We start from the raw sequence: 17,634 nt of genomic DNA on the forward strand, positions 1-17,634 counted from the left end.
ATTTGGATTTCCAAAAGGCATTCTGTAAAGCACCACATAAAAGTTACTGCAAAAGATGAGGCCCATGGTGTTGGATGATACATTAGCATGAATAGAGGACTGGCTAACTAACAGGAAACAGAGGATAGGGATAAATGGGTCATTTTCAGGTCTACAAACTAACGGGGGGAGTGCCATGGGGATCAATGCTGGGGCTTCAAGTATTTAGGATCTATCTTAATGATTTGGATGAAGGGGCTAAGTGTATTATAGCCGAGTTAACCAAAGATACAAAGGTAGGTTAAGTAAGTGAGCAAAGATTTGGCAGATGGAGTATAGTGTGGGAAAATGTGAGGCTATCCACTTTGGTAGGAAGAACAGCAAAGCAGAATGTTATTTAAATAAGAGGGACTGAAGAATGGTGAGGGAACTGGTATCCTCATACATAAAACACAGAATATTACCACGCATGTACAGCAACTAATCAGGAGGGCAAATTGAACATTTGTCTTTATTGCAAAGGGGAGGAGTATAAAAATGGCAAAGCCTTGCTACAACTGTACAGGACATGGGTGAGACCACACCTAGAGTTCTGTGTACAGTTTTGGTTTCCTTATTAAGGAATGATATACTTGCATTGGAGGCAGTTCAGTGAAGGTTCACTAGGTTGATTCCTGGGATGAAGGGATTGTCATATGAGGAAAAGTTGAGCAGGTTGGGCCTACACTCGTGGGTATTTAGAATAATGAGAGGTGACCTTACTGAAACAAATAAGATTCTGAGAGGGCTTGACAGGGTAAATGCCAAGAGCATGTTTCTCAATCATGCGGGAATCTAGAACTAGAGGGTATAGCCTCAGAATAAGGGGTTGTCCGTTTAAGAAGAGGAGGAATTTCTTCTTTCAGAGGGCTGTGAACCTTTGTAATTCTTTACCCCAGTGCGCAGTGGAGGCCGAGGCATATTGGAGGTTGGGATAGACAGGTTTTTGGATTGTTGACAAATGTATTATGATTTTCTAAAAGGGAAAACACAGGAAAGTGGAGTTGAGGCCAAGGTCAGATCAGCGATGATCTTATTGGATGGTGGAGCAGGTTTGAGGGGCCATGTTGTGAAATCATGCTTTATGTCAAAAAAATGATTTTTGAATTTACTGGCTGAAAACGCCGAATTGTTTTTTTTAAAGATTAAAGACATATTCCAGTGTTTTGGAATCATAGTCAAAGATAGCTGTATTTTTCCATTACTGTACCTTCTACATTCCATAAACCATTGAAATGGAGACAATCTGTCTGCAAATTTGCACCAAAAACAATGGCCTTGAAAGAGGATGAATGGGGGCCATCTCCAATCTCATTAGCAGAATTGAGTGGAAAAAAAACCATTAGGTACAATCACTTTGACAATGGGACCCTGATGAGTGAGAAATTCCCAGCCATGGTCTAATCAAGTTACAATTTGAACACACTAGCCATGACCTTATTTGGATCACTGGACAGTTGGCAAGAGAAGGTCATGCGACAGCGTTTTAAACACCTGTTTTCTCTGCAGAACAGGACTAGCTACAAAGAACCCGAGTGAGTTCCTTTTCTCTCTCTCTCCATCCAATTTTCAAGTTTCAAACCTTATCTGCTGATTTTGACTATCCAGGTTTAGCATATAGAGGTTTTAAAAAGAACTCAACCCAGTGCTGTTGTCTCCAGAAGAATCAATAAATCATCCATCTACAGCCTTAAACCACCTCCTCGCCAAAAACAGCAGGGCCACTGAGTGAAAGCAACAGGGTCACACGAATTCAGCCTGAAACCAACAAAATCGCCAACCTTCAAGAGCAGTATACACCTTTAATTTTACTGCACTCTAAACTACTTGATCTATCCTCCCTACTCTGTAATCTATATGTGTGTGTGAGAAAGTTGGAGCATTTTTAAAATTATTTTAGGCTGGGTACAATAAAAACTACCCTCTTTACTTATTTAAAATCTCAAGGAAACCTGTTGGATTGTGTCTTCCATGGTCACAGCATGTAAACAGTTAAACGCTCAGAGAATTGGCAATTATATCCATTTTTTAAAAAAAAACCTATTGTGGTCAAATGAGGAGAGGGTGAAGAGGGGAGCTATTTGACCCTTCCTCAGCTGATTGTAACAGGCTATATGACCTACTCCTGCTCCTATTTCTGAAGTTCAAATTGGGACCGTGAAAGCTGTGTTGAACCTGAGCCTGTGTTGAGGAAGGTAACTCAGTTAAGAGGGAGCATCATTCCAGACAGGAAAGTTATCTCTCTCCTCCCTTCTGCTAATGGCAATCAATCTCATAACTTGTTTTTCTTTTAAACTGTTTCATGCTGAGTAGCATTAAACAGTTTAATGGCTGTTTTTTTTTTCTGCTTCGGGAGCAGCCAAACACATGCACAGCGTTTATAGAGCCTCATCCAAAAGTCCGATCCCGTAAGGCCAGATTCATGTAGTGTGTCATTTGGGACTTTGATAAGAGTGGTTTTGGTACTTTGGCTGGGGTGCAAACCTAATTCAAGGGATTCAAACATGGAATAAAGAGAGAAAATACTGGAAAAACTCAGCAGGTCTGGGAGCATCTGCGGAGAGAGAAACAGAACTAATGCTTTGAGACCAATATGATCTTCTCCATAGCAATCTTCATAGTCTGAGGGGGAAAAAAAAAGTATGGGAAGATGCTGCCCCTTCCCCACATAACTTTGGGTTGATGGTCCCACAGGTTCCGTCTCCTTCTGTAAAAGGACATTTTATTCTTGTTTGCAAAGAAAACACGCACCCCAATTGACTCTTGTCCTCACATTGGGAGAGGCTGTGAGAATATTACTGAGGGAAAGCCTACCACAACAACAAAAACTTGCATTTTTTTTGGTGTCTTTAATGTAGTAAAGCATCACAAGGCACTTTGCAGGAGCTTTGCAGAATTTGAAATCGAGCCACTAAAGGAGACATTGCGACAGGTGAACAAAAGCTTGGTCTACGAGGTAGGTTTTAACAAACATTTTACAGGATACAGTGGGAAGGAGAGGTTTAAGGAGGCAATTCTTAGGGCCTAGTCAACTGAAGACACAGTTGCCTTTAGTGGATCAGTTGAAATAAGAGATGTGTAAGTGGCCAGAATTGGAGGAGCGCAGGATCTCTGAGGGTTGTAGAAATGGAGTAGGACAGCAATCACTCTTCAAACATCTTCAGGCTACAAAGGCAAATACTTCGGCCAGTCTCTGCTTGGAACCGGTCTGCCTCTTTAAAATCATTCACTACCCTTAGCGCTACCCTCAGAGTTACAAGGTTGTTGGTTCAAGTCCCAGTCCAGAGACTTGGTCACAACATCAAAGCTGTATAGTACAGTGCAGAGGGACTGCTATACTGTTGGAGGTGCCACCTTTGGGTGATATGTTAAACCAAGGCCCTGCTGCCCTTTCAAGTAGACATAAAAGACCACATGACACTATTTCATAGAAGAACAGGGGTCATTCTCCCCAGTGTCCTGGCCAATATTAATCCCTCAATCGACATCACTAAAGCCGGTGATCAGGTCATTATCACATTGTTGTTATTGGGAGCTTGTCATGCTTAAATTGGCTGCTGCAGTTCTAAGTTGCAACAGTGGCTGTACTTCTAAAGTATGTAATTGGCTGTAAACCTTTGGGGCTTCTTGAAACCTCAAAGGACATAATATAATTTCAAGTCCTTCTTTATTTCAGTACATGATCATGGGTTCTGGGCACACTTGTGCCATTTATCCTTATTTTGATATTAAGAACAAAAGGAACCTTGCATTTTTATGGCGCTCTCGATGACCACTGGATGACTCAAGGTGTTTTACAGCTAATAGAGTACTTTTCCAATGTAGTCACAGTCATAATGTAGAAAACCTGGCAGCCCATTTGCACACAGCAAGCTCACACAAACAGCAATGTGATAATGTCCAGATAGTCCGTTTTTTTGTGATGTTGATTGAGGGGGAAATATTGGCCAGGACACCAGGGAGAACTCCCCTGCTCTTCTTCAGAACAGCATCAAGGGTTTTTTTTGCATTCACCCAAGCGGATGGGGCCTTGGTTTAAAGTCTCATTTGAAAGCCAGCACCTCCGACAGTGCAGCACTTCCTCAGTACTGCATTAGTGTCAGCCTTGATTATTGTACTTAAGCCCTAGGGTGGGGCTTGATCCCAGAACTTTACGACCCAGAGGTGAGAGTGCTACCAACTGAGCCATGGCTGACACAAAAATACTCTGAGGCTGGAAATCTGAAATAAAAACATAAAATACTGAAAATGTTCATCAGGTGGAGCAAAATCTGAGATGAGAGAAAGACAGTTACTATTCACTGGCTTTTCATCAGGAGACTGAATTCTGACAAATGGTAGGCTGCCTGTTATGTTCATTTTGTTTCTCGCATGTTGAGTATTTCCAGTATTTTCTGTTTTTATTTATTACAAACCTTATTTGAATATATGATAATGATCTCCCAGCAGCATCAGTGAGCACTTTCACATACACACACACAGACACGCACATACACACGCACACAGACACAGACACGCACATACACACGCACACAGACACAGACACACACACAGACACACACATACACATGCACACAGACACAGACACAGACACACACACAGACACGCACACAGACACACACACACAGACACACTCAGACACGCACATACACACGCACACAGACACAGACACACACACAGACACGCACACAGACAAAGACACACACACAGACACGCGTATGCACACACACACAGACACACTCAGACACGCACATATACATGCACACAGACACAGACACACACAGACACGCACACAGACACACACACACATGCACTCACACACACAGACATGCACATACACACGCACAGACACAGACACACACAGACACACACACTCACAGACACAGACACAGACACACACACACACACACACACACTCACAGACACAGACAGACAGAGACACATTCACACACACATAACAGGGTGGAAGCTATAATGCTACTATTATAGTTTGGAAACCCAGTTTAAAGGGGGCCCTATCGCCTACAACATTGCTAGTACACAGCATCTAACCCAAACATGGCGAAGATTTGTGACATACGGCAGCCAACTTGTGCACAGCATGGTCCCAGGGATAGCAATGTGATACTGACTGGATCATTTTTTTAAAAAAATGATGTCGGTTGAGGTATAAATATTTGCCAGACACTGGGGAGAAATCATTTGCTCTTCTTCAAAATAGTGTTATGGGATCTTGCTTTACCCAGAGAGTAATGAGAATGTGGAGCTTAGCTGTGTCGAATTGCAAAGGTGCAGTTAGGGAGAAGCCTGGTAAGTATATGAGGGAGAAAGGGAATAGATGGATATGTTGACAGGGTGAAATGGAGAAAGGTGGGAGGAGGCTTTTGTGGAATTATTGCGCTGTATGGAGCTGTAAATTCAATGTAAATTATAAGCAAATTGGAGGTCAAAAGGCTTTTGACACTCATTGCTTTTACTGAATTAGTGCTACCGACTGCAGGAAGTGGACATCAGTTTCAAATGGAGAGTATCAAATCCCTCAGGTCAACTTTTCTCCAATAATAAGGGACATAGCACTATATAATAGTTTGAACCAGCGGGCCTGTCACATAAAGCTATACAAAAGCAGCAAGGTGATAAATTGCAGTGAGCATCACACTTATTTAAGCACAGAAAACCTTGATGACATTGATGCAGCAACACACGTAAGCAATTATCTGCTAGTGGAGAAAATGTGCTGTCTGTAAGGTGGGCTTTGTGCAGAAAGCCATGTGTATTGGGTTTTCCAGTGTAATGAGTTCAAAAACCTCTCACCTGTTCAGCAGCTTTGCCAATGCTGCACTTCCACTGAACTCCCTTTAAATCAACTTCTGGCAAATAACCAACCAAAGAAAAAACATTCCTCACCTGGGTTTTACTGGAATAGAAACCGGTTTAACAGCAGTAAAGTGAACCCCTGTCACACAGTGTGTTGCTGACTATACAATGGCAGCATAAGTTTCACAGATGCAAATTATTAGGAACCGGAATAGGCCATTCAACCCCTCTTCTGACATTTCATTCCGTATCTTACTCCACATCTATCTGCCTTGGTTCCATCATCCTTAATACCCCAGCCAAGCAGAAATCTACCAATCTCAGTTGTGAAATTTTCAATTATCCCCCCAGCCTCAACAGCTTTGTGTGAGAGAGTTGCAGATTCCCACTAGCCTCTGTGTGAAGAGTTGCTACCTGACATCATCCCTGAACGGCCTAGCTTGAACTGGACTCCTCAGAGTCCAGCTCTCTGTCCCAGCTTTTTGTCATCTATCCTAATGTCGTTTTACACGACTCAGTGTCAAATTTTGTTTGATAATATTCCTATGAAATGGCTTGTGATGTTTTATTATGTTAAAGGCGCCATTAACATAATAAAATATCACAAGCCATTTCATAGGAACATTATCAAACAAATGCAAGTTCTTGTTGTGATTGCCCTTCCTCAATAATTTTCTCACAATCTCTCCCATTGAAGAGCAAGAGCCAAAAGCATGTTGGGGAATGAGGTGGCCATTTTACAGAGAAGGGCAGAGCCTGTGGGAGAGTCAATATGTTAAAGGTGCTTTATAAATGCAAGTTCTTGTCGTTGTTTTTGACCTGAGGAATAATGTGATCTCGATTTTCATTTACTCCTGTCCCCATGCCATGCTAAGCAGGATCTGTTTTGTAGTTGATGGACCATGAGTGAAGGAGGTGTGTTGGAGGAGGATCATGACTCAGTGACTTTGGGACTCTGGGCTGTTTCATTGCCTTGGCAGGGGCAGAAATCTAACTGGAGAGATAGAACCAAGATGGTACCCAGCCATTGTGTGACCGTGATGGTGACCCGCAATCCCTTCCTGTCCTCCTCAGCACTATTCACATACAGAGGCTGCAAAAATGTGGTCAGCTTCCACAAGTATGACCATGACACCAACTCTGCCACATACCAACTCCTGGGTTATTGCTCTACTATATGATCGCTTGCCCAATATCAAGTCCTGGACAATTCTTAACTTCCTGCAGGTCAACATTGGCAATGCCATTTGGCTCTTGCCCGCACTTTGGTGACCCCTGCTGCCAACTCCAAATACCCATTGACTGCTTACTCAGGCTGAGCCCAACAGAATATAACTTAGATATTCTGTTGAGCCTTGAGTTCGATTCTCCATCCCTCATCTCGTTCACCACCTAGATTGCTACCTTCTACCTTTATTTTCCCCATTCTTGGGATGTGGATACTGTTGGCGAGGCCAGTGTTTATTGTCCATCTCTTGTTGCCTTTGAGAAGGCAGTGATGGTGATGGTGGACCTTTCTGAATCTCTGCAGTCTGTGTGTGAAAGTGCTGTCCGGCTGGGAATTCCAGGATTTCGGCCCATTCAAAACAATATCCTTCCTCTCTCTCTCTCCACTCCCAAGACCTCATCCCCACATGCACCCCCACAAAGGGCCGAATTCTCGAGCAACCTCCGCTCCACCTCTAACCCCTGGCAATTTCCAGGGAATCTATAAATCGGTGGCCGCGTCCTCTATCACTGAAATGCCTGGTCCTTTCCCCAGATTGATGTCAGGCTTCAGAAAACTTGCTTTGTTTCTGATTATTTTCCCTATTCACAACAGAGAATTGGAATTATGCAAAAATGTAAAGATGAAAGCTTTCTGGCGTGAATTCAGTAACATTTTATCTCTCTATGTATAAAACCGAGGAAGAAAGGAGCTAGTAAATGAGCTTTGGGTTGCATGCTTTGATTAAGTAGACTGTAAGAATCATTTCTTTGGATCATAAGATAGATAATTACCCGTGACAACTGCCCAACTTCTAGATAGAAGCAAATGATGAATGCGTTCCATGCCACCCACAGCACCAGCCATCCTGCATACTGTAGAAGACAAAGGAGAAAAAAGATCACTTTAGATACTAAAAGCTCTGTTCACAATAAATCTGATTAATTTCCAAACTTTGCAGTACAATGCAACATGCTTGCTCACAGTGTCAGCCAGAGCTCAGTTGGTAGCACGCCCATCTCTGTGTCAGTAGGTGATACCACTCCACAGACTTAAGCATGTAATCTGGGCTGACACTTCCAGTGCGAACGCCAAAGGGTTAGTGCACTGTCGGAGGTGCCATCTTTCAGATGAGATGTTAAACGGAGACCCTGCCTGCCTTCTCAGGTGAATGTAAAAGATCCCTTGGCGCAATTTGGAGAAGGGAGCAGGTGAGTTTTCCCCAGTGTCCTGGCCAATATTTATCCCTCAACCATCATCGCAAAAACAGATTATCTGGTCATTATCACATTGCTGCTTGTGGGGGCTTTCTGTGCGCACATTGGCTGCTGAGTTTCCTACATTGCAACTGCAGTTATACTTCAAATGCTCTTGATTGGCTGTAAGTTGTTTTGGATAGCATGAAGTTGTGAAAGTTGTTATATAATCGCAAGTCGTTCTTTCCTTCTATGTGTGACATGCTTCTTCAGTTAATTGGGATGACAGACCACAGGGATCACCCGGTCATTCCAACAGCTGTAAAAGGGACTAGACTTGTCACAAATCTTTCAGAGGCAAGCTGACAGATATTAACAATATAAAACCCTGGCTGCTTATTGAGCACCTTATTTAGTGACAGGGATTATGGCAGATGACACTGCAACTCTGCTGAGATACTGCATCAATATTGTCCCATGCTGAAAATGGAGCACAGCAATGTTACTGTAAAATCTCAACAGGCATGTTCTATTTGCTGTCACAACTCCTAACAAAATGTACTGCTTTCCTTGATGGCTCACTGGGTAAATACATCATGCAGTCCAGCAATGCCCTGGGAGGTTTTACTTGACCTCAGTGTTTCTGGGGCTTGAGTAGGGGATGAGAGAAATCAGTCAGCATTCCTGCATTTGATGACTGTTTAATCATCACTGCACTCTGTGTGTCCCCTAGAAGATTTAGACATTAAGATAAAAGCAAAAAACTGCGGATGCTGGAAATCTGAAACAAAAACAAAAATACCTGGAAAAACTCAGCAGGTCTGACAGCATCTACGGAGAGGAACACAGTTAACGTTTCGAGTCCATTCGGACTCGAAACGTTAACTGTGTTCCTCTCCGCAGATGCTGTCAGACCTGCTGAGTTTTTCCAAGATTTAGACATTGTTGTCTTTATTTTTCCAGCATTTTTGACCAGCCTCTTCATCCTAAATCTTCCCGGGATTGATAACCGCCATCGGATTGCCACTCTGCTCCTTCTTATTTACCCTAGCTGAGAAGTGCACATTTCTCGTCCGGACTTCCGACCCGGGCCTAGTGAGAAGTGTGCAGCGCAGCACCTCCTGGGGTAGTTTTTCCCGGTCGGCGAGCGGGGGTGGGGCCCGCTCGCCGATGTGTAAGACGACGCGGGGATAAATCGGGCGTGTGTCCCGATGTCACCCCGCGTCATTTAGATTTTCAGTTTGGCGGGCGCACAGCCGGATCGGCTGGTTAAGGCCATAAAAAACTGAATGAACCTGATTGGTGGGACCTGCCCGTCCAACCTTAGGGTTGGTGGGCAGGCCGGGAGCCCTGGCGGGCTTCGGAGAAAGCATCAAACCTCATCCACGGGCGGGAATGAGGTTTGATGAGAGGGTATTTACATTTTTAAGAAAGGTTTCAATAAAACTTATGGACATGTCCTAACTCAGGTGACGGTGTCACATGAGGGGACATGGCAGGGAAACGTTTTAGACATGTTTATTAAAAGTTTTAAATCGGAGCCGATCTCCCTGAGGCAGCACTTTGCCTCAGGGAGGTCTGTGCGCTCTTTCGCGCACACGTACAAAAGAGCGCACTCCCGGCTGAGGGAATCCCCCCCGCCTGCACACGGAGCACATTTCGCTTCCTGGCGGACATCACACTGGGCGGGCCTTAATTGACTTAAAATGGCTGCATCCCACTGACCGGGAACATCGATCGGAAAGCCGCCAGCTCCCACACTCCCCACCGATTGGGGGGAGGGGGGGAATGTTGCCCCTGGATTCCCTTCAGTGCAGGACAGGATTGTCAGAGGAAGTGAAGCCACACCCCTTTTTTTACAGCAGCAGCTGCTGTAAAGGGGTAAGTTTAAATGTCCCAGCCAATTTGACAGGAGAGAAGAAGGTAACTGGAGAGAATGGGTTGTGGAGTTTGTGGGGGGGTCAGGGCGATTTGCAGGGGTAGTCTGGGGGTGGGGGTGGGGGTTTGGGTGGTAGGGGGGTAGTCGGGGGAGGGGGATAGTTGGGAGGGCAGGCGGACGGCAGGTTGGGGGGTAGTCGGGGTGCGGGTCAGATGGTCAGGGGGTAGTTGTGGGGGGGGAAGTTGGGTGGAGGGGTGGGTGGGGGCCTAGTCAAGTGGGGTAGTGGGGGTCCAGGGGGGTGGGTCAGTACCATCGTTACCCAGGAGTTAGAAGTAGTTTTAATACTTCTAACTTTTCCTGGGTAACTGCATTGCAAAGAGAGTCGGAACCACCCACAGGTGAAGGGTAATTGCGCAAAGAAAATTTAAACTTCCCAGGCAATTCCCATGCAGCCCTTGAGGACTTCTACTTCTGGCAGGCTCCCCACACACCCTCTGGGGTACCTCTGGGGTACGACCCTCCGGAGAATGGAAGATCTGGGCTTTTATGTTTAGTGTGCATTGCTTTCTAGCGTGCAAAACCTCCTCATAGAATTAGAACACACAAAACAGGGTCCCTGGTTTGGTGAACTCATCCAGCGAATGGATGAGCCACACAGCTCAGGAAGGTTAGCCAGCTCACTGGCCCAAGCCCAACACCAGGAACCGGAGTCCCAGTGGAAGTGAGACAGATATCAAACCACAGGACAGAGAGGCAGCAGACCAGGGGAAGGAGATATCAGACCCCGAGGGAGAGAGATATTGGAGCAAGAGGGGGAAAGATAGCGGAATGAGAGGGAGTGATACCAGATATTGAGGAGAGATAGCAGATCACAATGGGGAGAGATGTCAGATCATGAGGAGAGATACCAGAACAAGAGAGGGAGATACACCAGATCACAAGGGGGAGAGATAGCAGAACAATAGAGAGAGATACCAGATCATGAGGGGGAGAGATAACAGACTAGGATAGGTAGTTGCAGAAATCTGGAACTAGGAGCCAGCTGCAAGAGCACAGGGTTCCCGTATTAATGAAAGCTTTGCTTACATAGTAACCAAAAACATTACCACTTTACTTGGTTCCATTGTTAGTACTGTCCCTCAGAGTCAGCGTTATGGCACAGAGGATGGTAAATGCTGAGGGAAACTTGAAACAGTTGCCACAAATGTTTTGCAATTTGTATTTTTATTTCGAGATGTGTGCGTTGAATTAGAGTTTTTTTTTAACAAAACTAAATTAGCATTTATTAATAAAAGAAACGATTTTAAGAACATACATAGGCCTACAAATTACTACTATGATAACTCCTCGCTCCCCAAATTAATCTGACTCCCAGTTACACCCCCATTAAGGCAAGAGTAAAACAACATAGATTTCAACAGGCCCAGGCAAGGCACACAATAACCTGGACAGTGATATTTAAAATGAACTCCCTTAGCTTCAGTTCCTGGAGGCAGCAGCTTGGCACATCGAGGCTGGAAGCTTTTCACACTTGTTAGATCTTAGAATACCTTCCTTACACATAACCTCATCTCCTTTATACATGTTTCCCCCTTTTTAATGTAAATCCCATTGTCCCAATATGTCTTTGCAAATTTACTTTTTACAGAATATAAACCTTTCATAGCACTCATATTATCAGTAATCTTTGGGAAAAATAAACACACTGTTTGGCTTAGCCTCCGTTGGCTCAGTGTAACACCTAACCATCTCTTTAAAATTCATGACTCTAGTTTATCTAAAAATGCAAATGATCTTCACACCTCCCATTCTAAAACTTCAGCCATGTTTACATATTTAGCGTTTCAAACCTAGTTTCCCTTCTGACACATCAAAGCACCCAGGCCAGCTGTCTGTAATTCAATTAAAACATACACACACACACACACCTACACACAGAGTATCCAATCCAAACCCTACTATTAACCTACCTTTACAATAAATTACAATAATATTATGAAAATTATTATATTTTCATGACAGTCAGAAAGCCCTGTGTTCAAGATCCACTCCCAAGCTTTCAGAGCATAATACAGGCTGGAACATCGATACAACACAAAGGGAGTGTCTGTTGGATGTGGACGTGAAACTGTGCCCACATCTGCTGTGCAGGGAGAATCATATGGGAGCGATTGCTGTCAAGTTCAAATAGCCTGAAGCCACTTGCTGTCCAGATTGACACGTGAAGAAAGGCCAGATTACAGTCAGGGAACCATAACCTCAAGATGACACACAACCTTCAGTTCCATGGGTACTAGTCATGCCCTGGCTTCTTGTTCAAGCACCCGTTATTATTTTCATGCCTTGACAGTGCATTGTCACTCTGTAGGGGCCAATGCCTCTCAGCCTCATCACCCACAAGACTAGCAGGAATCAACAGAGAAAGAAGAAACCAGTTGTGATTCCTCCCTTTAGCACAGTGGTACAGAGGCCAACTTATCCTGCTGCAGCCTTAGTCACTCAAAATAGAGCAGGAATCAAACTCTAGTGAATGAGCATGGACCTAATTTTTGTGCACTGTACAGGCAATTAGCAGTGGCTCAAAGCTATATTTATATAACTCCTTTATCTTCATGAAAAGCTCCAAGATGCTCTCAAATGTTATTATGAGTGTTATTAGACCAAAATTTAACACTGAGCTATGTAAGAAGATACTAGGACAGGTGACCAAAAAGAGATAGGTTTTAGGGAGCAACTTAAAGGAAAAAATGGAGGTAGAGAAACCGAGAGGTTTAGGGAAGAAATTCCAGAATTTAGGATCCAGATAGCTGAAGGCACGGCTGCCAATGGTGGTCAGAATTACAGGAGTGCAGGAATCACAAAAGGCTTATTTCCACCTTCGTAAAATCATCCAACATCCAAAATCTTCCCTGCCTCAGCTTATCTACCACTGAAAGCCTCACCTATGCCTAATGTGTTACCTCTAGATTTGACTATTCCCCTGCACTTTTGGCCAGCCCTCCTATCTTCCACCACATAAAATTAAGCTCATCTGAAATTCTTTTGCCAGTATTCTGACTCCCACCAAGTGCTGTTTACCCATCGCCTGCTGTTCTTGCTGACATCTGGTTGTTCTTATTCAGACAATGCCTCAATCTTAAAATTTCCATCCTTGCTTTCAAATCCTTCCATGGCCTCCCCACTCCTCACCAGCCTGCAACCTGCAGAGATAGCGCACTCAAAATCTGGCCTTTTGCGCATCCCTGATTTTAATCGCTCCACCCTTGGCAGACTCGCCCTCAGCTGCCAAAATCCTAATCTCTGGAACGGCCTCCATAAACCCCTGCGTGTCTCCAGCCCTTTCTTCCTCCTGTATGGTGTACCTTAAAACCTACCTCTTTGACCAAGACTTTTGCCACCTGCTCTAATACCCCCTTCCTGGGCTTGGTGCCAAATTTTGCTCGATGATGCTCCTGTGAAGTGCCTTGAAACGTTTTGCCGCGTTGAAGACACAATATAACTGAAAGCTTATGTGATGAAGGACCGGAAGAGGTTACAGAGACAGGGAGGCGGTGGGGCAGTTGCGACTGAGAGATCCAACAAATTTTTACCCACTGCATTCTAAATCTTTGGCCAAGTGCACTTGAAGGGGCAATTCAGTGTTGCAACGCAATTTGACATTATAAAATGTGACATGAAGCGAAGGAATCTATAAGGCATAGAAATTTGACGGTAGGAGAAGTTAGGAGCCTTTGAACCGTAGAGCCAGACTGTGTCACAAGCGACAAGAGGGACATTTTACTGTGAACTCTACTGGTTTTGTGAGGTATGGTGTGACGTGCTGCAGCAATTTAATGTTGATATTGGACAGCTCCATTTATATGGTGTAAAATTGGATTTGTCTCAAGTTAACCTCGCACGTCATTTAGAATTCCTTCATTATTTACAGCGTAGTTTAAATGTAGATTAGAATGGAAATATATTCTCTTACGAAATATATCTCAGGAGACTTATCAGTCTGTCAAGAGTGACCAAGGAATAAAATCAAATAAGAAAGATCATATTCATATACACTGCTTTGGGTCATAAGTTAACCACACAAAGACATTTTGGGGGTGCTGTGATTTAATTGCTGATGGATTTTCATAAGCACAAACACTTTCTTATGGCTATGTAAGAACTGGAGAAATCCCTTCAATAAGTATTTGAAATATGTGTATGATATTTCATAGTGAAGCAGTCTACCCATTCATTAGAGAGAGCATGACTTACAATTATTTAATACTTTGTGGGATCCAGCATAGTTAGCTTATGGTCATTATTAGACCCACATGTGACAGGATTGACTGCTGTTATCAGTAAGAATAATTGTAATTGTCATTTTGCTTAATAATTTATTCATGTCCAAAATGCATTCAGTTTTACTCAATATCAGAGTTGAGGTATGGATCATCAAATAAGTCTATTTATCTCCTGCAATGACCCCTTCATGTACTTTGCCATAACTGGTTAGTTAGTATATTATTACAGATTCTCCATCACAGAGAGCTCAGTTCTAATCAGTCCTCAAGGCTCTTAAGCTATTCAATGAAACTCAGTGGGACTGGTCAACCTTATACTGCAAACACATTTATTAGAGTCAAGCTCTTCGGTATGCAAATTTTCAAAAGTATCATTATCACAGGAAGGAGCCACACATAAAAGTGTGCACTAATTTTCTTGCATTTGAGGTGCAGCAGCCTCAAAACATTTTGTGGAATCCAGGTTATCAGGAACAATATATATCTCAAACTGATTTTGTAATGGTGAAGAATGTAACTGTATTGTTCTCATGGGGGTGGTCTGTTTTATAATGACTGTATTACTCATGGAAATGACTTGTTAACACAGAGGTTGACATTGACAAACAGTAATATATCCAGGTATATCATTGGCATTAGATGGCCAATTAGCTCAGCTGGCTAGATGGCTAGTGTGTGGTTCAGAATAATGTTAACAACATTATGAGTAGCAAGTTGAAGGTGCTTCAGTGTAGCTTTGGGGATGGGTTCCTGTTGGAACCATTATGCATTCTAGGGCTTACAGTGGATTTGCAGGTTGGTCGCATTAACAGAGCTGGTATTTGACAGCCAGCGCTTGAAAAGTCTCGCGCTACCCTACCTAAAGGATCTCATCAAGCTCTGTGCTGCCAAAAATTTTCAACAGGTTTGGAGTCTGCAGAGTTAAAAAGGAAAGGAAAAGAGAAAAGAATTGCAGAGTAAAGAAGAATCTGCAGAGTTTAAAGGCTCTTTTTATTAAAAAAAGGAACAGTTTTAAAAGTTTGAAAAGCTTTAAAAAGAAATGAGGCAGCCGATCGCCAGAGAATCCACCAAGATCAGAAAAAAACACGGGAAACTCACAAAGAAGCCGACGGCCAGCAGACAGCCTGGGTGAGAAAGCGATTACTGCACAAATAGCCTTTCAGGGGCAACACCACTTAAAGCAGTAACTACAAGAAAAAAACGGCCAAGGACAGCAAACTAGAAGAGCCAGATGCACCTTGGATGAGGAAATGTCTAAACCAGATCAAAGAGTTAGAGTCTCGGAGAAGACAATGTTTAGTTTAAAGGAGAAAGGATTAAATAAGGAATCAGAAGAAGTACCAGTCGTTAAGTTTTTATTCATCTTTGGTTCATTTGCTGGTGAAGTGCTCCACAACCAACCTATGGATCAATACTTGACAACATTTGGTGAGATATCAAAAAGGGTTTGACAGATATTTTAAACTCCAAGTTGTGGAGACCCTGCAAGAAGGCCTAGCACATCCCTAATAAAGCACCATGGGAAACAAGAGACCTCAGAGCGAGGGCAACAAAGGACTGCTAAGTAGTATGTCATAAATGATCAGCTGTCCTTTTTTACTAACAGGCAGCTTGATGCTCATTCTTGACCATGCACAACTTAGAATTATCAGAAAGCAAAGCATGATTTTCTTTAAAAAATTAAAAAAATTAAAGTTCAGGATTAAGATCATCAGATTTTAAGTTACAGCCCAAAAGGAACATGAGAGAAGCAGATTTGTTGCTGACATACAGCAGGTTGTGGATGGAGAAGGTAAATGTAGTGTGATTATAGCCAGGCCCTGCATATTCAATGCACGATCTTCCTGTGCTTCCAGAGAGGACAACGAGAGATCTCAGAGCAAGGGAAACAGAGGCTGCCAGAGCGAGGGAAACAATATTCAAGTAAACCACAAGATCGTTGCCGACTATGTCAGTGCAATGAAATGCACGAGCTTAAAAGAGTTTAGTGCAGAAGAAAGAAATGGCTGAGAAGCAGCCGAAAGGCTTAAACACAGAGGTTTTTGAAAATGCTGACACTGTACCCAAACTGCAATAGCAGATAGCAGTGTGGAGTGAGCAGATGACTGTGAACGAAGGAAAGCTATATGAGGTAACTCAAAAGAAGCAAAGCGTACAAAAAGTAAATGAAGCTGTTCTACAGGAACATGTTCGCATCAGAGCTGAACTGGAAGATTTGAAGTGTAAGGTTCAAGCTGAGTATATAACTTTGAAAATGCACGATAAACTGGAATCATCAATGAACCAAGCTGTTCGAGATCTGAACAAATTTCGGAGATGACACACAGGTATCAGGAGGAAAAACGACCCTCGATTCCACAGTTGGCAAATTAAAGCAGGAGTTGGGAAAACACAACCAGGTGTAGAGCCAGGCAAAACAGCAAGCTGAGAAGGCATGCAAAGAAGTTGCAGCCCTGAAGGACTCCTTGAGGAATTAACATGTAGCCATGGAAAAACATGAGGAGCTAAAAAGGACGTTGAGTATTACTTCAGCAAAAGCTGCGTTGGAAAATCAGCAGCAATGAAACGATGGACTGAAGCCCAGAGTGAGTGGGCAAGAGGTCAACAAAAAATTAAACAGTTGAAAGGCCAGTTGACAGTCTTTCAAGGTCAAATGCAAAAGGAATGTGTAACCATTCAGTAACAGGAAGAAATGAAGACTGTCTTAAACAGCAGAATGGGGGCCCGGCAGAAGAAACTCAAGGAGACTCTGTTGAATTACAGGAAAGCTAAGAATAAATTAGATAGATACATGGATGGGAGAGGTCTGGAGGGTTATGGACTAGGTGCAGGTCAATGGGACTAGCGGAATAATATTTCGGCACAGACTAGAAGGGCCGAATGGCCTGTTTTCTGTGCTGTAGTGTTCTATGGTTCTATGAAGCGAGCGAGCTTCACAAAGAAAATAAAATGAAAGACCTCTATACGTTACAAGAATCCCTCAGGAAAAAAGTTTATTCTTCTGGAAAACCACGAAGAGAAGCAAAATAAATTTAACATCACTCCGGACAAACTGAAGAACCAGTTGGCAGAAAAGGCTCAGCAATGTTGCATATTCCAGGAGGAAGCCAAAAGCTACAAGAAAAAGACTGAAGAGCTGAAGATGAGTTGAATGAAAAACAGGAGGCATTGAAAGGGAAAGCTGTCGAACTTTCCAAGCTGCAAGTGGATCATGAAGCCATGAGTAGCATAATTACA

The 17,634-nt window shown here is 43.3% G+C and overlaps 1 protein-coding gene across 1 annotated transcript in view; it reads right to left on the reverse strand.

Moving 5' to 3' along the window:
- The window catches only part of nkain1 (sodium/potassium transporting ATPase interacting 1), a 512,964-nt gene that overhangs the window by 140,711 nt on the left and 354,619 nt on the right, over positions 1-17,634 (reverse strand). The window contains exon 3 of the mRNA XM_078567413.1: positions 7,837-7,917. Within this exon, the coding sequence (XP_078423539.1) occupies positions 7,837-7,917 (81 nt within the window). The remainder of the gene's footprint in view (positions 1-7,836; positions 7,918-17,634) is intronic.

Source organism: Cetorhinus maximus, chromosome 21 (assembly GCF_964194155.1).
Source record: "Cetorhinus maximus chromosome 21, sCetMax3.hap1.1, whole genome shotgun sequence".
In the NCBI taxonomy this organism is placed as follows: domain Eukaryota; kingdom Metazoa; phylum Chordata; class Chondrichthyes; order Lamniformes; family Cetorhinidae; genus Cetorhinus; species Cetorhinus maximus.